Source organism: Sarcophilus harrisii, chromosome 6 (assembly GCF_902635505.1).
Source record: "Sarcophilus harrisii chromosome 6, mSarHar1.11, whole genome shotgun sequence".
NCBI lineage: Eukaryota > Metazoa > Chordata > Mammalia > Dasyuromorphia > Dasyuridae > Sarcophilus > Sarcophilus harrisii.
In genome coordinates, this window is record NC_045431.1 from 178,792,974 (window position 1) to 178,811,124 (window position 18,151).

Below are 18,151 nucleotides of genomic sequence, written 5' to 3' on the forward strand. Positions count from 1 at the left end.
ACTTTGGCTCTGGAGTGGAGGGATGATATATATCAAGGAAACTGCTAGAAGCAGATGAAAGCTATTGGATTTAGGGGCAGAGAGATGAGTTTGAATCCTACTGCAAATAGTAAATAGCTCTTGATTGAGTCTCTGCCTATTTCCTTATCTGAAAAATAGGGATACTAGTACCTATCTCCTAGGGTGGCTGTGATAATCCCAATAAAATCATAAGCTAATAGTTCAGGACTATTTTACTCAGAGGAGAGAGAATGTGGACCTATGTGGGGAGGTAGCAGGGATAAAGGGGAAAGGTCATCATTTCTCCATCTAACCTCCCTGAGTCTGTCCCCCCACTCTCAAACCCCCACCCAGGCTGAGCTCTTTTGTGGGAGTTCCATTTGGGAAGCAACAAGTGTGGTTGTGGCAGAATATTGCAGGGTTTCAAGGGTTGTTCAAAACATCCTGACTAGTCTGGGAAACCCCAGATGGCAGCTTTGCTGATGGGGGGAGCTTCGGTGGTCTGCAAAGGTGGTCAAGGCTGAGCAATGAGATCAGGGAAGTGTCCAAACCATGTGCTACACAAGGAGCATGAGTTTCCAGGGGTGTCTCTCCCTTCAAGGAAATGAATGGTACCTATTAATTCATATATGGATGGGGGTGGAGAGGAAGATTTCATTGCTTCATTTCCCGAGATTTCTTTTGCTGACAATTCAATGCCTATTGTTGGATTTAAGAGTCTATCCTAGGATGGCTGGCTACCTTCCCTCTCCGTGTCCCCCCCACCCCACCCCCACAAATAGCCATTTCTTCTCAACTCCCCCAGGCTACATTTATGAAATAGATAAACAATTGGGGGACTGCAGGACTAGAAGCAGAGGCCAGCAAGCCCAATATGATTAGCAATGTGTCATGACATGGTCACAAATAAGGGAACTCCGGGAGAGACCAGTCCTGTGGCCCTCTCACCTAGGTGAGCCACACTCAAAAACAGAAGCACTAGATCCCAGGGTCTAGTCATCCTGTGAGGGCAATTCAGAGAGTGGGAGGACTAGCAATTATTTCATAAAATGACCCCAGGGACAATACTGGGAGAATTAGGAGCTATGCTTGGAAGTATGGAGAGAGGTTGGGGAGGTGGACTCCTCAATATAAAGAAACTGTAACGACAGGAAAATGGCTGTTTGATGAGGTGCCTTATCACTTCACAGGTAGATGACCACTTCCTCTGGTGCAGTAGAAGGGCTTCCTATTCATGCAGGCTTTGAGGTTCTAAGAGTTTAGGACCAAAAGAAGTCACATTTCAGGTAGGAGTCTGGATGAAATATATAGCTCTGTATAGCTCCTTCAGCAAAATGAATTAAGCAGGACCCCACCTGGGCTCTGCCTGAATGTGGATGGCTTCATTCCTCCTGGCCAAAGTAGCAAATGAACAAAGTATTTGTCCAGAAGCCAATCAATCAGAATCAAGCAATAAGCCCCAAATCAGCTTACTAAAGCAGCCAAGGGGGTGTTTCCCCAAGTCCCTGCCCCCCCACTCCCAAAGCTCACTCAGTTAAGAATCGGTTACTCTGCCCTCCCAGCCACTCCACAAAGGCAGTCTATAAGCCAGCCCTGAACAAGACTCCCCTGCACAACCCATGCCCTGGCCTCTGCTTGAAGTTCTGAGGTAGGAGGCCACCGCCTCCCTTTCACTCTCAGATAGCTCTAATGCTTAGGAAGAACTTCCTGAAGTCCAGCCTAAATCTGCCTCTAGACAAATCCGCGCATACTGTAGTGGACCTCTCTATAGGGCAGGCACTGGGTTTAGCCTGGACCCTAAGGAAGGATCCTGAAGCTGGGGAAGGCCTGTGTTTCCTGCTCAATCCAAATCCCTGTTAACTTCTGGGGTGAGTGTCACAGTGGTGGCTCCATTTCTGCTCAGATCCCTCCACCAATAACTTTATTCCCCCCAAAAGAACACACTTGTTTGCGAGAGCTCATTCACTTTATCACAGTCACAGAGCTAATTCATACACATAGGACATAGATTTCATGCATATGGTTTGTGTCTGGGACATTGGCAAGAACACTTACAGGGATTACATTTGGGTTTTTTGACTAATTCCTGAACAATTCAGTAACTGTTAATTTCATTCCAATCCTGTACTATGTATTAGAAATAAATAATACCCTCCAACAGCTATTTGATGTGTCCTTTGTAAAAGTGGTGTTTACCTTCGTTGTCTTCCTAAAAATTAAATGCTCTATTATTTTAACTAGCAGAATGCACAAATAATTACATATGAGTCTAACTTATCACAGTTACTGATGGAACCACCAAAATTCTAAAGAACATAATGTTGGTATCGGGTACAGTTTATCTTCATGGTAAACATTCATCTTGGGCAAATCCTGCAGGATTTCATTTAATTAAAAAGCTGCAAAAGAAAGAAAAAATATTAAATGCTACAAATAATGACAGGCTTATCCCCAAACCCCAGAATAAATAAGGCTTTTCAAACTTATTCTATATTAAACTTTTTTTTTAAATGTCAAAACATAGCTAATAATGAAAGTATTTAGGACATAATGGAAGGCAATTGTAGAGAATAAATGACATTTAAAAGTTAAATCTGGGCCATTCAATCCAGTGGCAAAATCCTTTTACTTGATCTGGCAGGGTAGGGTAGGGTAAACATGGAAGGTTAGCAGTTGGGCCATCAGAAGGAAGATAATCAGGTAGCCATGGCTAATGCCTAGAGGTCATTATGGGAAATGGGTGAGGGAGATTTGGCTGGCAGGTGGACAGGTGTCCAGAAGGCCCTGGCATTGGAGAAGGCCCCTGAATAGGAGGCCTCTAGGAATGAACATGCATTTCAAGAGCCACAAAATCTCCTTCTCCACTGCCTATAGCTGTTTCTTCTGGGACATGTACTACTCAACGCTCAAGACCCATGGTGGTCAATAGCATACTAAGGTTTAGGCATCCAGGTTGAGGCACCTTCTTCTTGTCTGAAGTCATCCATAGATCCAAGCCTCTCCATGTGGACACAGACACAAAACATCATAAACTCAATTCAATAAACACTAAGGGTCTGTCATAAGTAAGGGTTAGCACAGAGACAGGAGCATTTAGCCTATGTTTGCATTGGCAGGAATCAAAGGAGAAGGTAACATCTGTGAATTTTCAATTTCCTCACAAAGCTTGAATATATGTATAAATCACACTTTCTGAATTTATGAACTACTAAAAACAAATTTATGGGAAGGCTTATTCATTTTCCTGTTTGGAGTATATAGCTTTCTGCCCAACTACAAAATCCAGATAAATCCCACAAAAGAAAACCATAAAAAAAGAAGAGACAACCTATTATTGAATTTCCTACCTATATTTGAATACTCCCTTTTCAAACAAAGGTTCAAAAATTAAATTTACAGAGACTAATTCATTAAAAATGAAAGACTTAGCACATCATTTTACATAATTTATTCTCAATTTCCTCATCTGTAAGATGAATTGTTGGATTTGATGAAAAGTTTTTTAGCTAAGGAGCCAGCACTTTTGTTTAAAAAATATCTGGCACTGGCATTCTAATATATTTCGTCTCAAACTCTTTTGAATTCTCATTTTGTCTTTAAACCTGATTGTAAGAAAGGGTCCAGGGGCAGCTAGGTGGTGCAGTGGATAGAGTACCAGCTCTGAGTTCAGAAGAACCTGAATGTGGTCTCTGATACTTAACACTTCTAGGCTGTGCCATCCTGGGCAAGTCACTTAACCCCAATTCCCCAACTGCCTCAGCCAAACATAAAAAACAAACAAACAAAAAAACTGAAAGAAAAAAAGAAAGGGTTTACTAGCTTCATCAGACTGCCTAAAGATACAGACACAAAACCCCGCCAGTGCAGATCCCCTGGCTTGAATAATATCATACCCACCTAAAGAAATGAATTCTACGTGCTTAAAGCCAACACTGTCATATGCTAGTGACTTATTAAGGTATGGGGGTTACCCTGGGTCACTGGATAAAAGGCTCCCTGCCAAACTAGAGAGGTTTGGGCCAGAGGACTGGCCAATGACCACATGTAAGCAGGCCCAACCTCCCTCTAGAGGTTGGCTCAAGGGTGTTTAAATATCACTCAATTTATCACACAAAAATACCAACATCACAAAGCAAGAAGAGCCTTATCATGGGGCTTGGTGGGTCAATCGATCCCTTGGGGAAGGGAACTGGCTGCTCAGCTTTGCTGTGGGTCCTAGTAGGGATGTCATATTTTACCTGGCACCAAACATCATTTACTCTGGTCCAACTGTCATGTAACTCTCTTATTTGTAAGATAAACCATCCACATAAGCACCTACCTGCCTTTGGGCACAGAAAGACCCCATCCTCCTCACACTGGCTCCTCTTGCGCCAGGGAGAATCTGGTCAGGTCCAGCTGCTTCATTTAAAGGTACACTTCTTGGATCTCAGTACTTAATCTGAGCCTCTGATCACTCCCTGCTGCTCTCCCCTTTGAAGACCTCTGGCTTACCTAAGGCTGGTAAGCATTATTCTCCTAGTCCTATGAGGCCCTGAAGCCATGCAGCAGCTTGCTGCCCAAAGCCAGCTCCTCTGCAAAGGGCATCCAGAGTGGCAATAGGTCCTAGTGGAGACCCTCAAATGATCTGTCTGGTGTCGGGCCTTCAGGCCAGGGTGAGTTTTGTGGCTGTAAGAAAGCCTAGTGGAGTCCATATGGTGGGTTCTCCTTGGTGGTCCCCTTTTGTGTGTCCCCAGGACTGTCACCATCTTCTGATACTGTGAAGATGTTCCTCCTCATTTTCTGGTGACAGCCCATATTCTCCTCTTTGTTTCTCATTTCATGTTTTTACAGGGGGGCAGGGCTCATACCCACCTGCTGATCCTTGTTTCTGATTACTTGGAGGGCAGAGTGTGGAGGGAAGTGCTCAGGGGATGGTGTCCGCTCTTCTGATACCCCGTGCAGGAGGGCTGACAGACCGATTAAACCTGGAGTCACTTCCTAAACCCTGCTCGTGTTCTACTCACAAATCCCTTGTTTAAGATTTAAGACTGAAGATGTTCTAACTGCTCACCCTCCTTTGCACTCTTCTTTCCAACCTCGTGGTCTCCTCTGACATCAGCCAAGAGTTGCTCCCTGTGTTCCATCTAATAGGTGCCAGTTTCAGTGGTGGGATTTGGGGCTCCATGCCAAGAGCCTTCTGACTTTTCCTCTCAAAGACAGGATTCAGCAGTGTAGAGAGGAGAATTCTAAGTCACCTGCAAAGCATTGGGACCAGTCTCCTTACTGACTCAGAACCAAGTTTCTCAACATGTTATCTGTCCTTGTCTATTCCCACCTCTGCACCAAAGCAGCCGAGACTACTTTTTCTGTTTGTGTTTTCATCCAGACAGCTTATCAACCTTCAGACACCTGTTCTCTATCTTCCTTCATTGCATTTTATCTGCTGGAGTCTTCTGAGAAGACTGATCCAATGTACCTGAAAGAGGTGGCTCTGGATGCCCCTGGATGCCCAATCACACCAGCATGGCCAAATCTTTGCCTTCCTTCCATTTAGCCCCCACTCCCTTTGGTCCTGGACTTCCCCAACTACCAGGTAGTAACCGTGTGTTAGTTATTGTATAGGAACTCACATTTAAAGTGTTAACACCAAGTTAATGCTTCTTACATAGCTGAACAACTGTGTGGTTTCTGCCCTGTCTCCTTTCTGCCCTTCTGGTATGGTCACTGTAGAAATGGAGGTGACAATGAAGGGCCTCCAGGCCATTTCACCTCCAACACTCCAGTCTCCAAGAGACAAGCCAGGCTGAACTTCAGTCTGCCATGGAAAGCAGATGCAGCTTGATAATGGGATTCTAGCCGAGATCTTTCCAGGCTAGGAGGCTCCCTCAAGGCTTGTACTCTGGGAAGCCTGGCCTCCACGATGAGACAATGGAATAGGTTTTTGTAGTCTCTGAGGGACACGCCATCTCCATCCAATGAGGATGACTGCCTTTAATGTTCCTCGACTACTTCCAAATAGGGGGCGGGTTCTCTGTTTGCCATTTCTTCCCTGAAGGAGTAGCCACAGTCAGCTATGAGCCTTCATTCAGAATAAGACTGACAGGACCCTTGGAAGGTACCCCAAAGAGGGAAGTAAACTCCATCTAAGGTTGAGTGCCAGCACCCGACCAAGAGCCCGGGTCACACGACACCCTGCAGTAGTAACTGGTCCTACTGCCAGGCCAAAGACAACTACATCCTTGTCAATGCTTCCTGAAGTCACCACTTGGTGTTCATGGGAAGGGTCCCTAGCTCAGAATCAGGGAAGCTCTGGACCAAATCAAGTTCTGACACTTCCTATCTGAATGACCCTGGCCACTTAATTTATCCTGGGACAGTTTCCTCTTTCCCTTACTGCCGAAGCTAGCATTTCTAATACAATATTGAATAGTAATGGTGATAGTGGGCAATTCTGTTTCATGCCTGATCTTATTGGGAATGGTTCTAGTTTGTCCCCATTACATGATACTTGCTGATGGTTTTAAATAGATGGTACTGATCATTTTAAGAAAAAGTAGTTTCCTCTTTCCCAAAATGAGAGGTCTGGCCTTTGAGGATCTTTCCCAGCAGCTTGGACCAAATGTCCCATGAAAGAAATCTGTTGCTGACCAGTCCTTGTTATGTTTGCAAGAATTATCCAGTTTTAACCAAGGCAGAACAATGCCCCAATACCACTCTCCTTGGAGGTGCATGAAGGTAAAATAAGATAAGGTACACAAAGTTCCCTGTAACCCCTATCGTGTTCTCCAAATAAACATCCAGCTCTTGGATCACAAAATGTTCATCACTTTTGTCTTATTTCTCCTTCCTCGACTCTTAGTTCCAAGAGACATGTTTAATTTCAGTCCATACATTTTTTAGACTCAGGAGCTCTAGGTAGGGCTGAGAGATGGAGGCTACACAGGGGAAGGGCCTGTCCATCTGGACAATGATTCCATCTCAAGGTTGACTTTATTTGTATTTTACAATCATTTAAAATTCAAGGTATGTTCTGATTTAGATTTGTTAAACTTACTAAAGATACACAATCATTCTTTTCTATTTATCTGGGTATGACGGATTCTTCTCCACCACATTTATCTGTCTAATCATTTTGATAGATAGACTCTAACAGTGTAACCAAAGACTCAAGAGTTATGCTTCTAATATCTCCTAATGTAACTCATAAAAGTGCATGAAATGCCTGAATGGCACACAAACCCAGTAAAAAGACAAGTAAAAAATGTGATTTATTTTCAAAGTTATATCTAGTTCTATACAATCCCATTCACAGAGTTTCTTGGATTGGACAGTGGGGAGGAATCTATCTTGCTTCTCTAGGCCTCTGGGCAACCACATACTCTCCACCCTCCTGTTTTCAGAACCCGATCTTTCTTGGTTTTCCTCCAGTACTGCCATCACTTCATAGTATCTGAGGGCCCCAAAGGGTTTCACTAATGAGGTTTGAGGTCAGGGAAAAAAATCAACTAGTCCTTTTGCAACCACTCCTTGGTGCTCCTGGTTCTATCTTCTGCTTGAAGGCCTCCACTAAGGGAGGGGATCTATTTCCCTTTCAAGGCTGATTTAGGACCAGGGATGGTATCGTCCTTAGGCCACTCTGCCACTCTCAGTTGCCCTTGTCCTGGGGAGGGAACTTCAAACATTTCTACTGATGTCTGCTCCAATGTTCTGGCCTCCTAGTTCCATGGTCTCCTCTAACCCTAAGACCAATTGCTTCTCTCCATCCTGACCCCACGTTCTAAGTCGGCTCCTCTCCTTTTCTCTCAGTCACCTCATCCCAGGCTCCATCCTCACTGGGGCTCCAGGCCTGCACCCTCAGAACTGTCCCATGGCAGCATCCCTGGCTGATGGCCCTTTCCTCTCTTCCAACCTTGACCTTCCGGTTAAGTGGTTCAATATGACTATTCTCTCCCTTTGAACACCTTGCCTACCTGGCCCGACTTGCACCCCCTGGTTCATCCCTAACCAAACTCCAATTCTGGGTTCCAAATAGATTCACAGTTCAGGAAAAAAAGAAGAAACATGGACACACCATTGCACATGCCATCCCCTCTTCTAGGGGGTGTAATTAAGAAAAAGAAATGTGAATGAAACATCTGACCACCCAGATGTAGCATGTCCCAGCCCAGCCATCCCCGTGACCCATATCACCACTGCCAAAAAGGCCCAAACAAGCTTCTCTAACCCCATGGTAACCCCAATGATAACATGCTCTCCTCCTGAAGTATTGAACACGATAAGGCATTTGCAGGTGACCAGGCAGAGGTGTGATCTCAATGGATTTCACTTTTTCTTCTGTTTTCATACTTCAAGTCCAGGCCCACCTCCTTCAGAGAGCCAATGCTTTCTCATGGCCTGCAGAATTTCCACCTGCTTGCTCAGTTTCAAGACAGAGAACTTCAACTCTTCCTATGTTTCTTCCCAATTCTCTGCCCCCCTCTTATTCATGCTCTGGTGGAAGTGGGAGTTGGAGTGCCCCCTCCCTGAGACCACCTCCAGGACAGGCAAAGAGGGCTTCACATGAACCAAGGCCTGTCCCTCTGTACTACAAAGATAAGGGTTTCTTGGAGGTTTGAATGAGGAAGGCCTCCTCACCCAACTGGGCTAGACACACTCAGTTCTCCAGCCCCCACGCTGTCTCAGTGCTCATTTCCCTTTGGGCGCCGTTCTCCTCACGGTGTCTGTGCTCCTCTGGGCGGTTCTGCCCAGAATACTCATGAGGGGCTTCTTGTTATGACATTAGCAGTCTCTGGGAGGAGCAGCACATCCCACAGTTCCTTCAAGTGCCATCCTGGGAAGCTCTATGAATACCAACTTCTGGAACATGGGAGGGCACAAGGGGTTTGCTCTGATCTGATAATGGGCAAAAATAACCAAAACCCATCCCATTCCTCCAATATCCTCCTGATGGAATCATGCTTAAGAATAAAGCCACAAAACTTTCAAAGCTGGAGGAACCTTAGAGGTAATCCTTTTGGCAGCCTGAATTAAAGTAAATAAATGTGATAAGGTGCTACTCACCTAGGGGCCAGGCACTGGGCTAGGCACTGGAGAAACAAAAGACAAAAATGAAAGGTGCTGCCTTTGAGGGGCTGACCATCCAGAGGGGGTGGGGGGCTCCACACCCCAGGAAGGAGGTGAGAGAGAGAGAGCACTGCTTGGAGGCGAGGGCTGAGCAGCAGGGGGCAGGCACTTGAGCTGTGCTCTGAAGGTAAACAGGAGAATCACCAGGTGCAGGGGGAGGAGGGGACATGCTCTGGGCATGGGAACCTCGAGCCCCAAATGACATCTGGTGAGCCGAGGGTCGACATGATGAATATGGAGAGCGCGTCCAACAGCAGGGAAATGGTGGGCAAGAGCTGCACTGTCCAAGGCACTCAAGGCTGGGAGGGGAGACTAGATCTTAGGCCTGATGCACTTCCTGAGCAGTGGAAGGACAGTGAGACTCGGGTGTATGTTGGCAGTTGTGAGGAAGGTGAATTGGAAGCAGGGAGACCCATAGGAGACTACGGCAACAATATTGGCAAGAGGATCGGATAAGGCCTTGGAATAGGCGGGAGGCTGTGTGAGTGTGAGAAGGGGAATGGATGTAGAGGTGCCGAGAAGGCATATCTCACTGGTCTGAGCATTTCACTGGGCAAGGGAAGGAGGTATAAGACACAGTCAAGAATGACTCCTCAGGGATTCCAGGACAATGGTGCCCAAAACGGAATCGAGAAGCTTAATGGAGGATGAGTACTGGTGAAAAATAACGGGCTCCAGTTTGAAGAGAGACATGAGACATATGCATGATGAGTCTTAGGGACATCTGGGGAAACTGTCCAGCAAATCTTTGGGAGAGGGATGAGTGCTGGTGGGGAAAAACTGAGACTTTGAGTGATGGGACCAGTTAGCCCAGACACATGGCAAGGAAGTGATGGAGCTGGAACTCCAGCCCACATCAGCTCTCTTCCACTCTAAGTCTCTAGCACACTACAGTACCATAGATATCAGGAATTTCTTATTTGATTCAAAGTCCTGGCATTAGAAAAGCAGGTAATGAAGACTTTCTGAATCTTGGAGAAAAAGGCTATGAACACAGCACAATCTCTCATGTCCCAAATTTAAACATTTGAAAAAGAGAGAAGATCCCACTGAGGTTAGTGCAGTTCTGAAAGGGTTTGGAGAATGCGCACATTTACAAATACCAAAAAAAATTTCTTTCCTTGATGCTGGGATTCCATATACTATAGCCAGAGGATGTGGTGCTTCAAATAATGTTCCCTAGGGATAAGCAATGTCCCATCCTGAATAAGGCGGCTGCAAGGCCCCTTGCCCCGATCTGGGATCTGCTTAGCTTTTTGTCCATGTACAGGAAGCAACAAGCCAAAAGCTAAGTAGCCTTTACCCTAAGGGCCAGTTTTTTCTTGGCCTACTCTCTATCAGCATTGATGCCCTATGGGAGCCCTTGCGTCCTTGGAGAGGGAAAGGCTGCAAGCTTCAATCCAAAGACCTTTAACTCCTCCTTTCAGTGTGGCTCTTTAAGATGCATGGGAGCAGAGACCTTGGAAGGGCACCTGGGCTAAGCACAGGGAGGCAGCTATGGGAGTCACAACATTTAAATTCCATTTTCAGTGTGATTTGTCCCCAGTAACCCTGGATCCCTGAAGATCATCAATCTTGGGAGTAAAGGACTAGTCCCAAGTCATTTAAACAAGCCGGACAGTGCCACCGGCCCCCTAGCCATGGCCCCTCAGCCATAGGGATCTATTTGGAGCACCGCCATCTTCCCTATCCCACCAAGGCTGGTAACCTTGGAGCCAGCCTGGACTCCTGGCCCTCACTCATCCTTCATAGGATATCAATCACTGGGCCAGGTTGGCTGACTGTCTCCATCACATCCTGCCTCTCCCTCACAGACCCTGACCCAGTTCAGGCCATCCTTCCCTTCTCACCTCCCTGCCTTCGACCTCTGTCATCCCAAATCATTCTCTACTCAGTTACCACACTATCACCTTTTTATGCATGTCATTGCCCTATTTCAAGATGGCCTCCTATGGACGAGTATTTTACAAGATAGATTCTGTGAAATATTTAAAGCCCATATTTCCAGGCTTCCTTTACACAATTCCCGCTAATACACTCTCCAGGCCTCCCAAACGGTGTCGTGACTGCTCCCTGTCTGTGATGCTCTGCTCTCCCTTCTGGGGAGCTCCTGTCACAGGCGCCTGGGACCTGTGGCCACTCTCCTCAGGGCAGGCTGCCTCCTGAAAGGCCTTCAAGATGCACTGGGGACAGACACAATTGTTTTTAATTTGTTTCACAGGCTGTTGTAGCCACAAGGGAGCATCTGTGTACTTAGCCAGGTCATATCAACCCAGGAGCACAGAGGCTCTGGGAAGCCTGGGCCCCGGTCAGTCTTGCTGCTACACCCCCAAAGGTGAATCCATCATCTCATAAGTGTTTATCAATGCCCACTTCATTGAAGTAGATGAGGAAAGAACATGAGGAAAGCTATTCAAAAATGAGACAAAACCCACTTAAAGAGAAAGGAATTAGAATGCCACAAGTCTGAGCAAGAAGCTCAGAAAGTAAAGTGGAGATGCAAACATGGGAGGAGAGGGAACACAAATGTTAGAGAGGTGAACATGGAGACTGCCTGGAGTGGGAACTGTGGAGGAGAGAATCTGCCTCTTGAAGGCCAGGCTTCATCTGAGGGAGAATGGAGTCTCCATGACCAAGGGGGCCTTGCTCCAGGAAGGACAGCACATAGGCAAGACCCAAAGAGGCACGAAGAGCATCCAAGTGATGGGGGTTTCTTTCTTTCTCTTCCTATGCTCCCCGCACTGTATGACTCCCTCTTCTTCTCCATATAAAGTCCCTCTCACCTTCCCATTCGTCTCCTTCTGTCTGATCCCTATGGTATTCCCTCTCTCCCTTTCCACCCACATCCCTGCCTGTGTCTTCCTCTTTATATGTATTTATACCTCTCTCTATCCATCTGTATCCCCCTCTCCCTTGCCTTGTCTCTGTATCTCTTGCTGTACAGATCTTTGTCTCCCCCCTCACCATATCTTTTTCCCCCATGTGTCTCCTCCCTCTCTTCTCTCTTTAATTTAAATTTGGTTTTCTATCACTTTGAGCTCTGAAAACATTTTTCCTTTTTTATTTTGCTCCTAGCTTGCATCAAGACTAGCACCCAAACTAAATCTGTCCCATTTCCACAAAACAAAACAAAAAACAAACAAAAAACTCATGAGACTAGAACTCAAGGAGTCCCTTGACCTGCTTCCTGTTGGAACCTTTGGGTTTCATCTCTTAGTTTGATATATTTTTCCACGTTGATAACATTCAAACACCTCAGCAAGCTTGTTGGAGGCAGTGGCACATGCAGGGCTCTGCACCCAGACATTTCCACCTCATACAAAGGGTGCATTTCTTCTGCCATTCTCGGGAGTGACATGGACCAGAGGTGAATGTAATGACCTGGCTCAGCACAATTTCCCTGGAATCCTCAGTACCTTGGCCCCCACAGCCGTCACATGTAGCCAAGGCCTCTGCTGACCCTCCCCACTCTCCCGGCCTTTCTACTTCACTTCCTTCACTTCTTCCACAGCACCCTGAAATATACTCACTGAAACTTGTCTACTCTCAATAAATACCCTCACAAAGCATATTCTCTTTTCCCTTAAATCCTGCCCCTTTTATTACTGGTGGGACACCACCATCCTTCCAGTATCTCAAGGCACTCAAAGCAGGATCCATTCTAGAGCCCTCACTCTGTCTCATCCCCCATATCCAAGAAGGTGCCAAGCAAGGGCTGTTTCCCTGCAGATCTCACCTGTAACGCCTGTCCCCAAGACCCCCTTCTCTTATCCGACGCTGCCCCAGCCTGGTGCAGGCCTACATCATCTCACACCTGCACTACTGTGCTCTCCGCACTCCAGTCCATTCTCCGTACATCCATGAAAGTGATTTCTAAAACCCAAGTTTGACCCTGTCACTACCCCTACTCAATCAACTCTAGTGAATCCCTATTGCCTCCAGAATCAAATACAAAATGCTCAGTTGGGTATTTACAGCCCTTCATAACCTATCCCCTAATACCCATCCAGTCTTCTTATACCTCAATCCCCAACTCATACAATCCAGACCCACCAGCCTTCCGGCTGTTGCACCAGCAAGGCTCTCTGTCCATCTGGATCGCGATCTATCCCCATCCCTTCCTCCCCCCCCCCCCATCTCTGTCTCCTCTCTTGTCTATTTCTCCCTTGCTTTTTCAATATCAAACAAGCTCCCCCGTGGAGAGGCTTGTGACCAAAAATCTGGGCACGGGGAGAGACTGCTTCAGGCCCAACAAATGCTCACGACAGGCAAAGGAGGTGCGATCCTCACTGGCAATTAGAGGAAAACTGAGGAAATCATGGATTGTCCAAATATCAAGCCACAGCTCTCTACAGGTGGAAGCCGCGGGCACACACACACTTCTGACAGCTGGTGCCTCTCAGTGCGTGTGTGTGAGCGCACGTGCCCGCATCCACCCTGACGTCTCTCCCGGGGGCACCGTGCAGGTGGGGGTGCTGCTGGAAGGGGGCTGTGTTGGGGTGGGGGATGTGCACCGTCTGTAACGCCCAGCACATGCGCTTGCTGAAGGAGCCGAGATGAGGCTGGCTTGGCATTGGATCAAGCGGATCTGAATGTCTCACCGGAGGAGCCTGTGCTTCAAAGCAAAGCCGGGACCCTGGCAGAGGGAAGGCGGATGGGCATGAGGCTCACCTGTAAGGGTATCCATGGTACTTGGAGCGGAAGATGGACAGCAGAAAGCTGAAGAAGAACACCACCAGGCCCAGGCCCACCAGGCAGATAACTGAAGAGAGAGAAAAGATAAGTGCAGGTGGACGTGTGGGGGGAAGAGGGGGAAGGAGAGGGAAAGAAATGGGAAAGAAGAGGGGTGGAGTGACCTGGAGGACAGCCAGGCCCATAATAGCCCCCCCCTTTTTTTTTCCTTTCTTTTTTTTTTTAAATTTAAGACATTTCCTCTTGACTTATTTGTCAAGCATTTAAGACCCAAGATAGATCTACACAAAAAGGAGCAATCACCACATTTTGCTTGAAAATATAATATGGTATGAATGCAACATTTTAAGATCCAAATTAGCTCCTCATAACAAAACATTTCATGGGAGGATTACTAATTTACTCTTATGCAAACCTTTGAGGTTTACAAAGTCTTTAGATAAATAAGGGTTCTTAACCTATGCTTCTGTCATGACTCCCTTTGTCAGCCAAGTGAAGCTTGGATTTTTCAGAATAAGGTTTTTCAATGAATAAAATTAAAAAAAAAAAACCAAAGATTTACAGAGGAAACAAATTATACTGAAGTGCGATTATCAAATTGTTTTTAAAGCGCAGACATTAAGTTTAGAACTCGGACTTCAATCAGATGAATTGGCTTCAAACCCTGATGTTGATGTTCATGACTTGTAGGACCAAGGACAGTCATTTAATCTTCTCTGGCCTCAAGATCTTTATCTCTTAAACAGGGTTGCAGGACTAGGCTGTTTATGAAGTCCCTCTCGGCTCTAAATCTATATGACCTTATGAGCAAATACATTCTGTCCTCCCAAAAAGGTTCTGTCAGGTAGGACAAATAATATTAGCTTCACCTTAAAAATGAAAGGAATTAAGCACTGGGATAGGAAGAGCTCCTGTTTCTAAAGAAAAGGTGACAGTGGGCCACTGGCCTCCTGGGATGAGAGGCACCTGGCCAGAACAGAACCAACTCCCGCTTTCAGCCCTTTCTCTGCCTCTACGCTGTCCCAGGGCCACTGAGGGTTTACTGGTTTTCGTTAGCTGCTCATCCCAGAAGGCCATGAGTGGATGGAGGTTTTTTTCTTACCATTCATGAAGGACCCTACATAATTTAGAGGGACACAATGTTAGAATCTCAGTAAATCTGATTTCTAAGTCAAAATATCTTTCTTCCAGGACAATCAATCATATAAGGGATGGTCTCTCAGCTTTCTGCACAATGTAATGACACATTGTATGTGCTGACACATATATATGATCAATGATGTAAGCCAAAGCATTAGTAAGCACCTACTATGTGCCACGCAGTGTCAGGCACTGGAGATCCAAAAACAACAAAGAAACTTCACTGAAGAGAATGGAGATGGTTCAGTTTCTTTGTCACTGTGGACTGTCACCTTTGTCTTCATCTGACTTAAGAGACGAAGTTGTCAACAACTAATATCAATGACTCGGGAACAAATGGCTACTTTATGAGGATTTCTTTTGTGAACTTCTATTAGGAATCAGGTTCAAGTCTCTGTGAAACTCCCCAAGAATGGCAAATGCCCGTTTCCTTAAGAGTCTCAAACCACAGCCATGAAGCCACTCCCTTCCACATGTTCTGTGGCCAAGGACTCCTGAGACCCGGCATCTCCTAATCTCGGGCTTCTGAGGTCCACTGTCCTACCTGGTGTGTATACAGTCATTGGAACATGGCCAGCCCTTGACTGTGAACTGCTGGGAAGGAGGAACCATGTCATTCTCTGTGTTTCCAGTGCCCAGAAGAGTGCCCAGCACACAGGAGGCACTAAATAAATACTTCTTGATCCATTCTTCCCCACAGCCCTGCCTGCAATGCCCCAGTGAGCTGTCAGCCCACTTTTGATATTGTGACTCATTACTACTTCAGAGGGCCATGGGCTTTCTATTATTGTCCCCCAACATTCTGATGTTGATTGTGTCACCTCACACAATCTGACAGGGTAGGTTTGATTTCCCAAGGAAGTCTAGCTAAGATGCATTCCCACAGGGCCTCTTTTAGGCCACACTTACACTTTTATTCCTCATTTCTGCAAATGGATAAACCAAGGCTAAGCCAAGGCTCCACTGCAGATGTTTTGGCTTCTAGTTGTTGCCCCAGCTACCCTGAAGAGGAAGCAGCCTTGATCCCCACCCCGACCCAGGCTTCTAAGGACCAACCAGTTCTGCAGGGGATTACTTACTTCTTCTCTTGCCCACATCCCCTTTGGAGGTGGCAGCTTCGTTGAGAAGGACCATCCCCATGGTGATGGCAGCATCTAGGGCAGTTGTCAAGGAAACAGCAGAAGAGCAGAGACCAGGAAGAGCCACGCCTACATGTCACTGACTCTCCCTGCCAGCCCCAGAATGAGAGGCTGGAATGTTCACACACACTCACACACACACACTCACACACACACACACACACTCTCTCTCTCTCTCTCTCTCTCTCTCTCTCTCTCTTCCGATCCATCAGCTTACCTGGATTATCTGGACATGAGGGCTTCTGAAGCCTCTAATGTCATGGATCCCATCAATCCAGTGAATGGAGAAGCCCAAAGACTCCTCCTCAGAACCATGTTTTGGGATATGTAACAGAGGAGATAACAAAAAAACCAACAACAAAAAACGATGCTATACTATGGGCATTAAAAGCATATTTTTAAAAGACAACCATGTCCTGGGCCTCCAGCAAGATTCTTTGCCGTACATGTACATATTATCCATCCCTTAGAATTCATAAAAAGGGAGCTTAAGGATGATACTCTCCTTCAAAAGAAATCTCCAAAACAACAAACAGATGGCCATATTCCCAAAGCCAAAGCAAATAAATACAGGATGGTCTCTGGCTGGTAACAAAGGGCTAGGGACTTCTCATCACATGACCAGCAAGGTGCCCCTTCCCTGGAGACTTGGCCCCCAAACCTTTGAGATTCTGAATCCCTCCAGGCCAGAGGCCAGACTCCCTGGGGGGTCTGTTTCTGGAAAGAGACCCTGGCATGGACAAGGGGTCAGGTTCTTGGGGCCTCCTCTCAAGCTTTACAGAGGCAAATGAGTAGCCCCGAGGAGTTCCACGGACCAGATGCCAGGATCCAGACCAGAGCTTGCTTTCTGGCTGTTTGAGAACAGAAGAAAAACCATCAGGAGACAGTACTAGACTGAACATGTTATGAGAGGGAGGGATTCAGGACTCACACTCACTTGATTAACAGAACCTTCTGTGAACTGGGCAGCATCCCTGCCCAGCCCCAAGGAGGTGATGATTCAATGGGGAAGAACATACAACATGTAAATAGAACCGAGGGGACAGAAACAGCAGTTGGGGGGAATCCAGAAAAAACTTCATGGGCAAAATGCTGCCCGACACAACATATAGAGCAGGGGTCCTCAAACTACGGCCCGTGGGCCAGATGCGGCAACTGAGGACGATTATCCCCCTCACCCAGGGCTATGAAGTTTCTTTATTTAAAGGCCACAAAACAAAGTTTTTGTTTTTACTACAGTCCAGCCCTCCAACAGTCTGAGGGACAGTGAACTGGCCCCCTATTTAAAAAGTTTGCGGACCCTGCTATAGAGAAACCAGAGATTCTGAGAGGTGAGAAAGATGAAGGAGGGCACCCCAGACACAAGCACCACCTAGTGCAAAGACACAGAAATAGAGATGGAGAGTCTTCAGAAGAGAAGACAGGGCCCCTAGTAACTGTTATGGGGAATCATGTAATAAGCAAGGACCAATAGGTTGGGTCCACTATAAAGAACTTCAAAGACCAAGCTTTCTATTTGAGCCTAGAGGTAATAATGAGCCACTGAAGTTGGCTAAGCAGGGGAGCACCGGGACAAAGTTAGCCAAAGGTGTAAGGAACAGAACTGAGAAGGGAAAGCCAGGACGCAGAAGCACTCAAGTGAGAGGTGATGTGGGTCTAAACTCATGATGGCACAGAGCCTGGAGAAGAGCTAAGACAGGGAGACATCATGGTACTAGAAATGGCACTGACAGGTGGTGGAGCTGAGGGTAAAGTCAAGCCACAAACCCAGATGATGCCCCTGAAGAAAGAGAGGAGTTTGGAAGATGGGTGAGATTTTGGAGAAAGATGTGTTCAGTCCAAGATGTCTCCGGGAAACTTCATCTGAAATATTCAAATGGGCACTGATGATGGAGCTCTGAGCTGAGGTGGATGAAAACACATTACAAGTATGGGAGAGGTTTGATTCAGAGGTTGGGTGAGGTCAAAGGAGCAGATGTTGGATGCTGCTGATGCTGCAGAGGACACTGGCAGGGACTGTACTAAATGCTGAGGATACAAAGAAAGGCAGAGCCAGGCCCTGCCCTCAAAGAGTG

General features: G+C 46.5%; 1 protein-coding gene across 3 annotated transcripts in view; it reads right to left on the bottom strand.

The window, feature by feature from the left end:
* Positions 1-1,947: 1,947 nt before the first annotated feature.
* The window catches only part of TUSC3 (tumor suppressor candidate 3), a 75,468-nt gene continuing 59,264 nt past the window's right edge, over positions 1,948-18,151 (bottom strand). For 2 of the 3 annotated variants that reach the window (XM_003772812.4, XM_023505662.2), the window contains exons 8-10: positions 16,017-16,091; positions 13,777-13,867; positions 1,948-2,399 (exon numbers count right to left, since the gene is read on the bottom strand). In XM_003772812.4, coding sequence (XP_003772860.2) covers positions 2,384-2,399; positions 13,777-13,867; positions 16,017-16,091 — 182 coding nt within the window. In that variant the 3' untranslated portion in view covers positions 1,948-2,383. Of the gene's footprint in view, positions 2,400-9,042; positions 9,069-13,776; positions 13,868-16,016; positions 16,092-18,151 lie in introns of all 3 variants that reach the window. The other variant, XM_031943146.1, reaches the window with a different exon arrangement.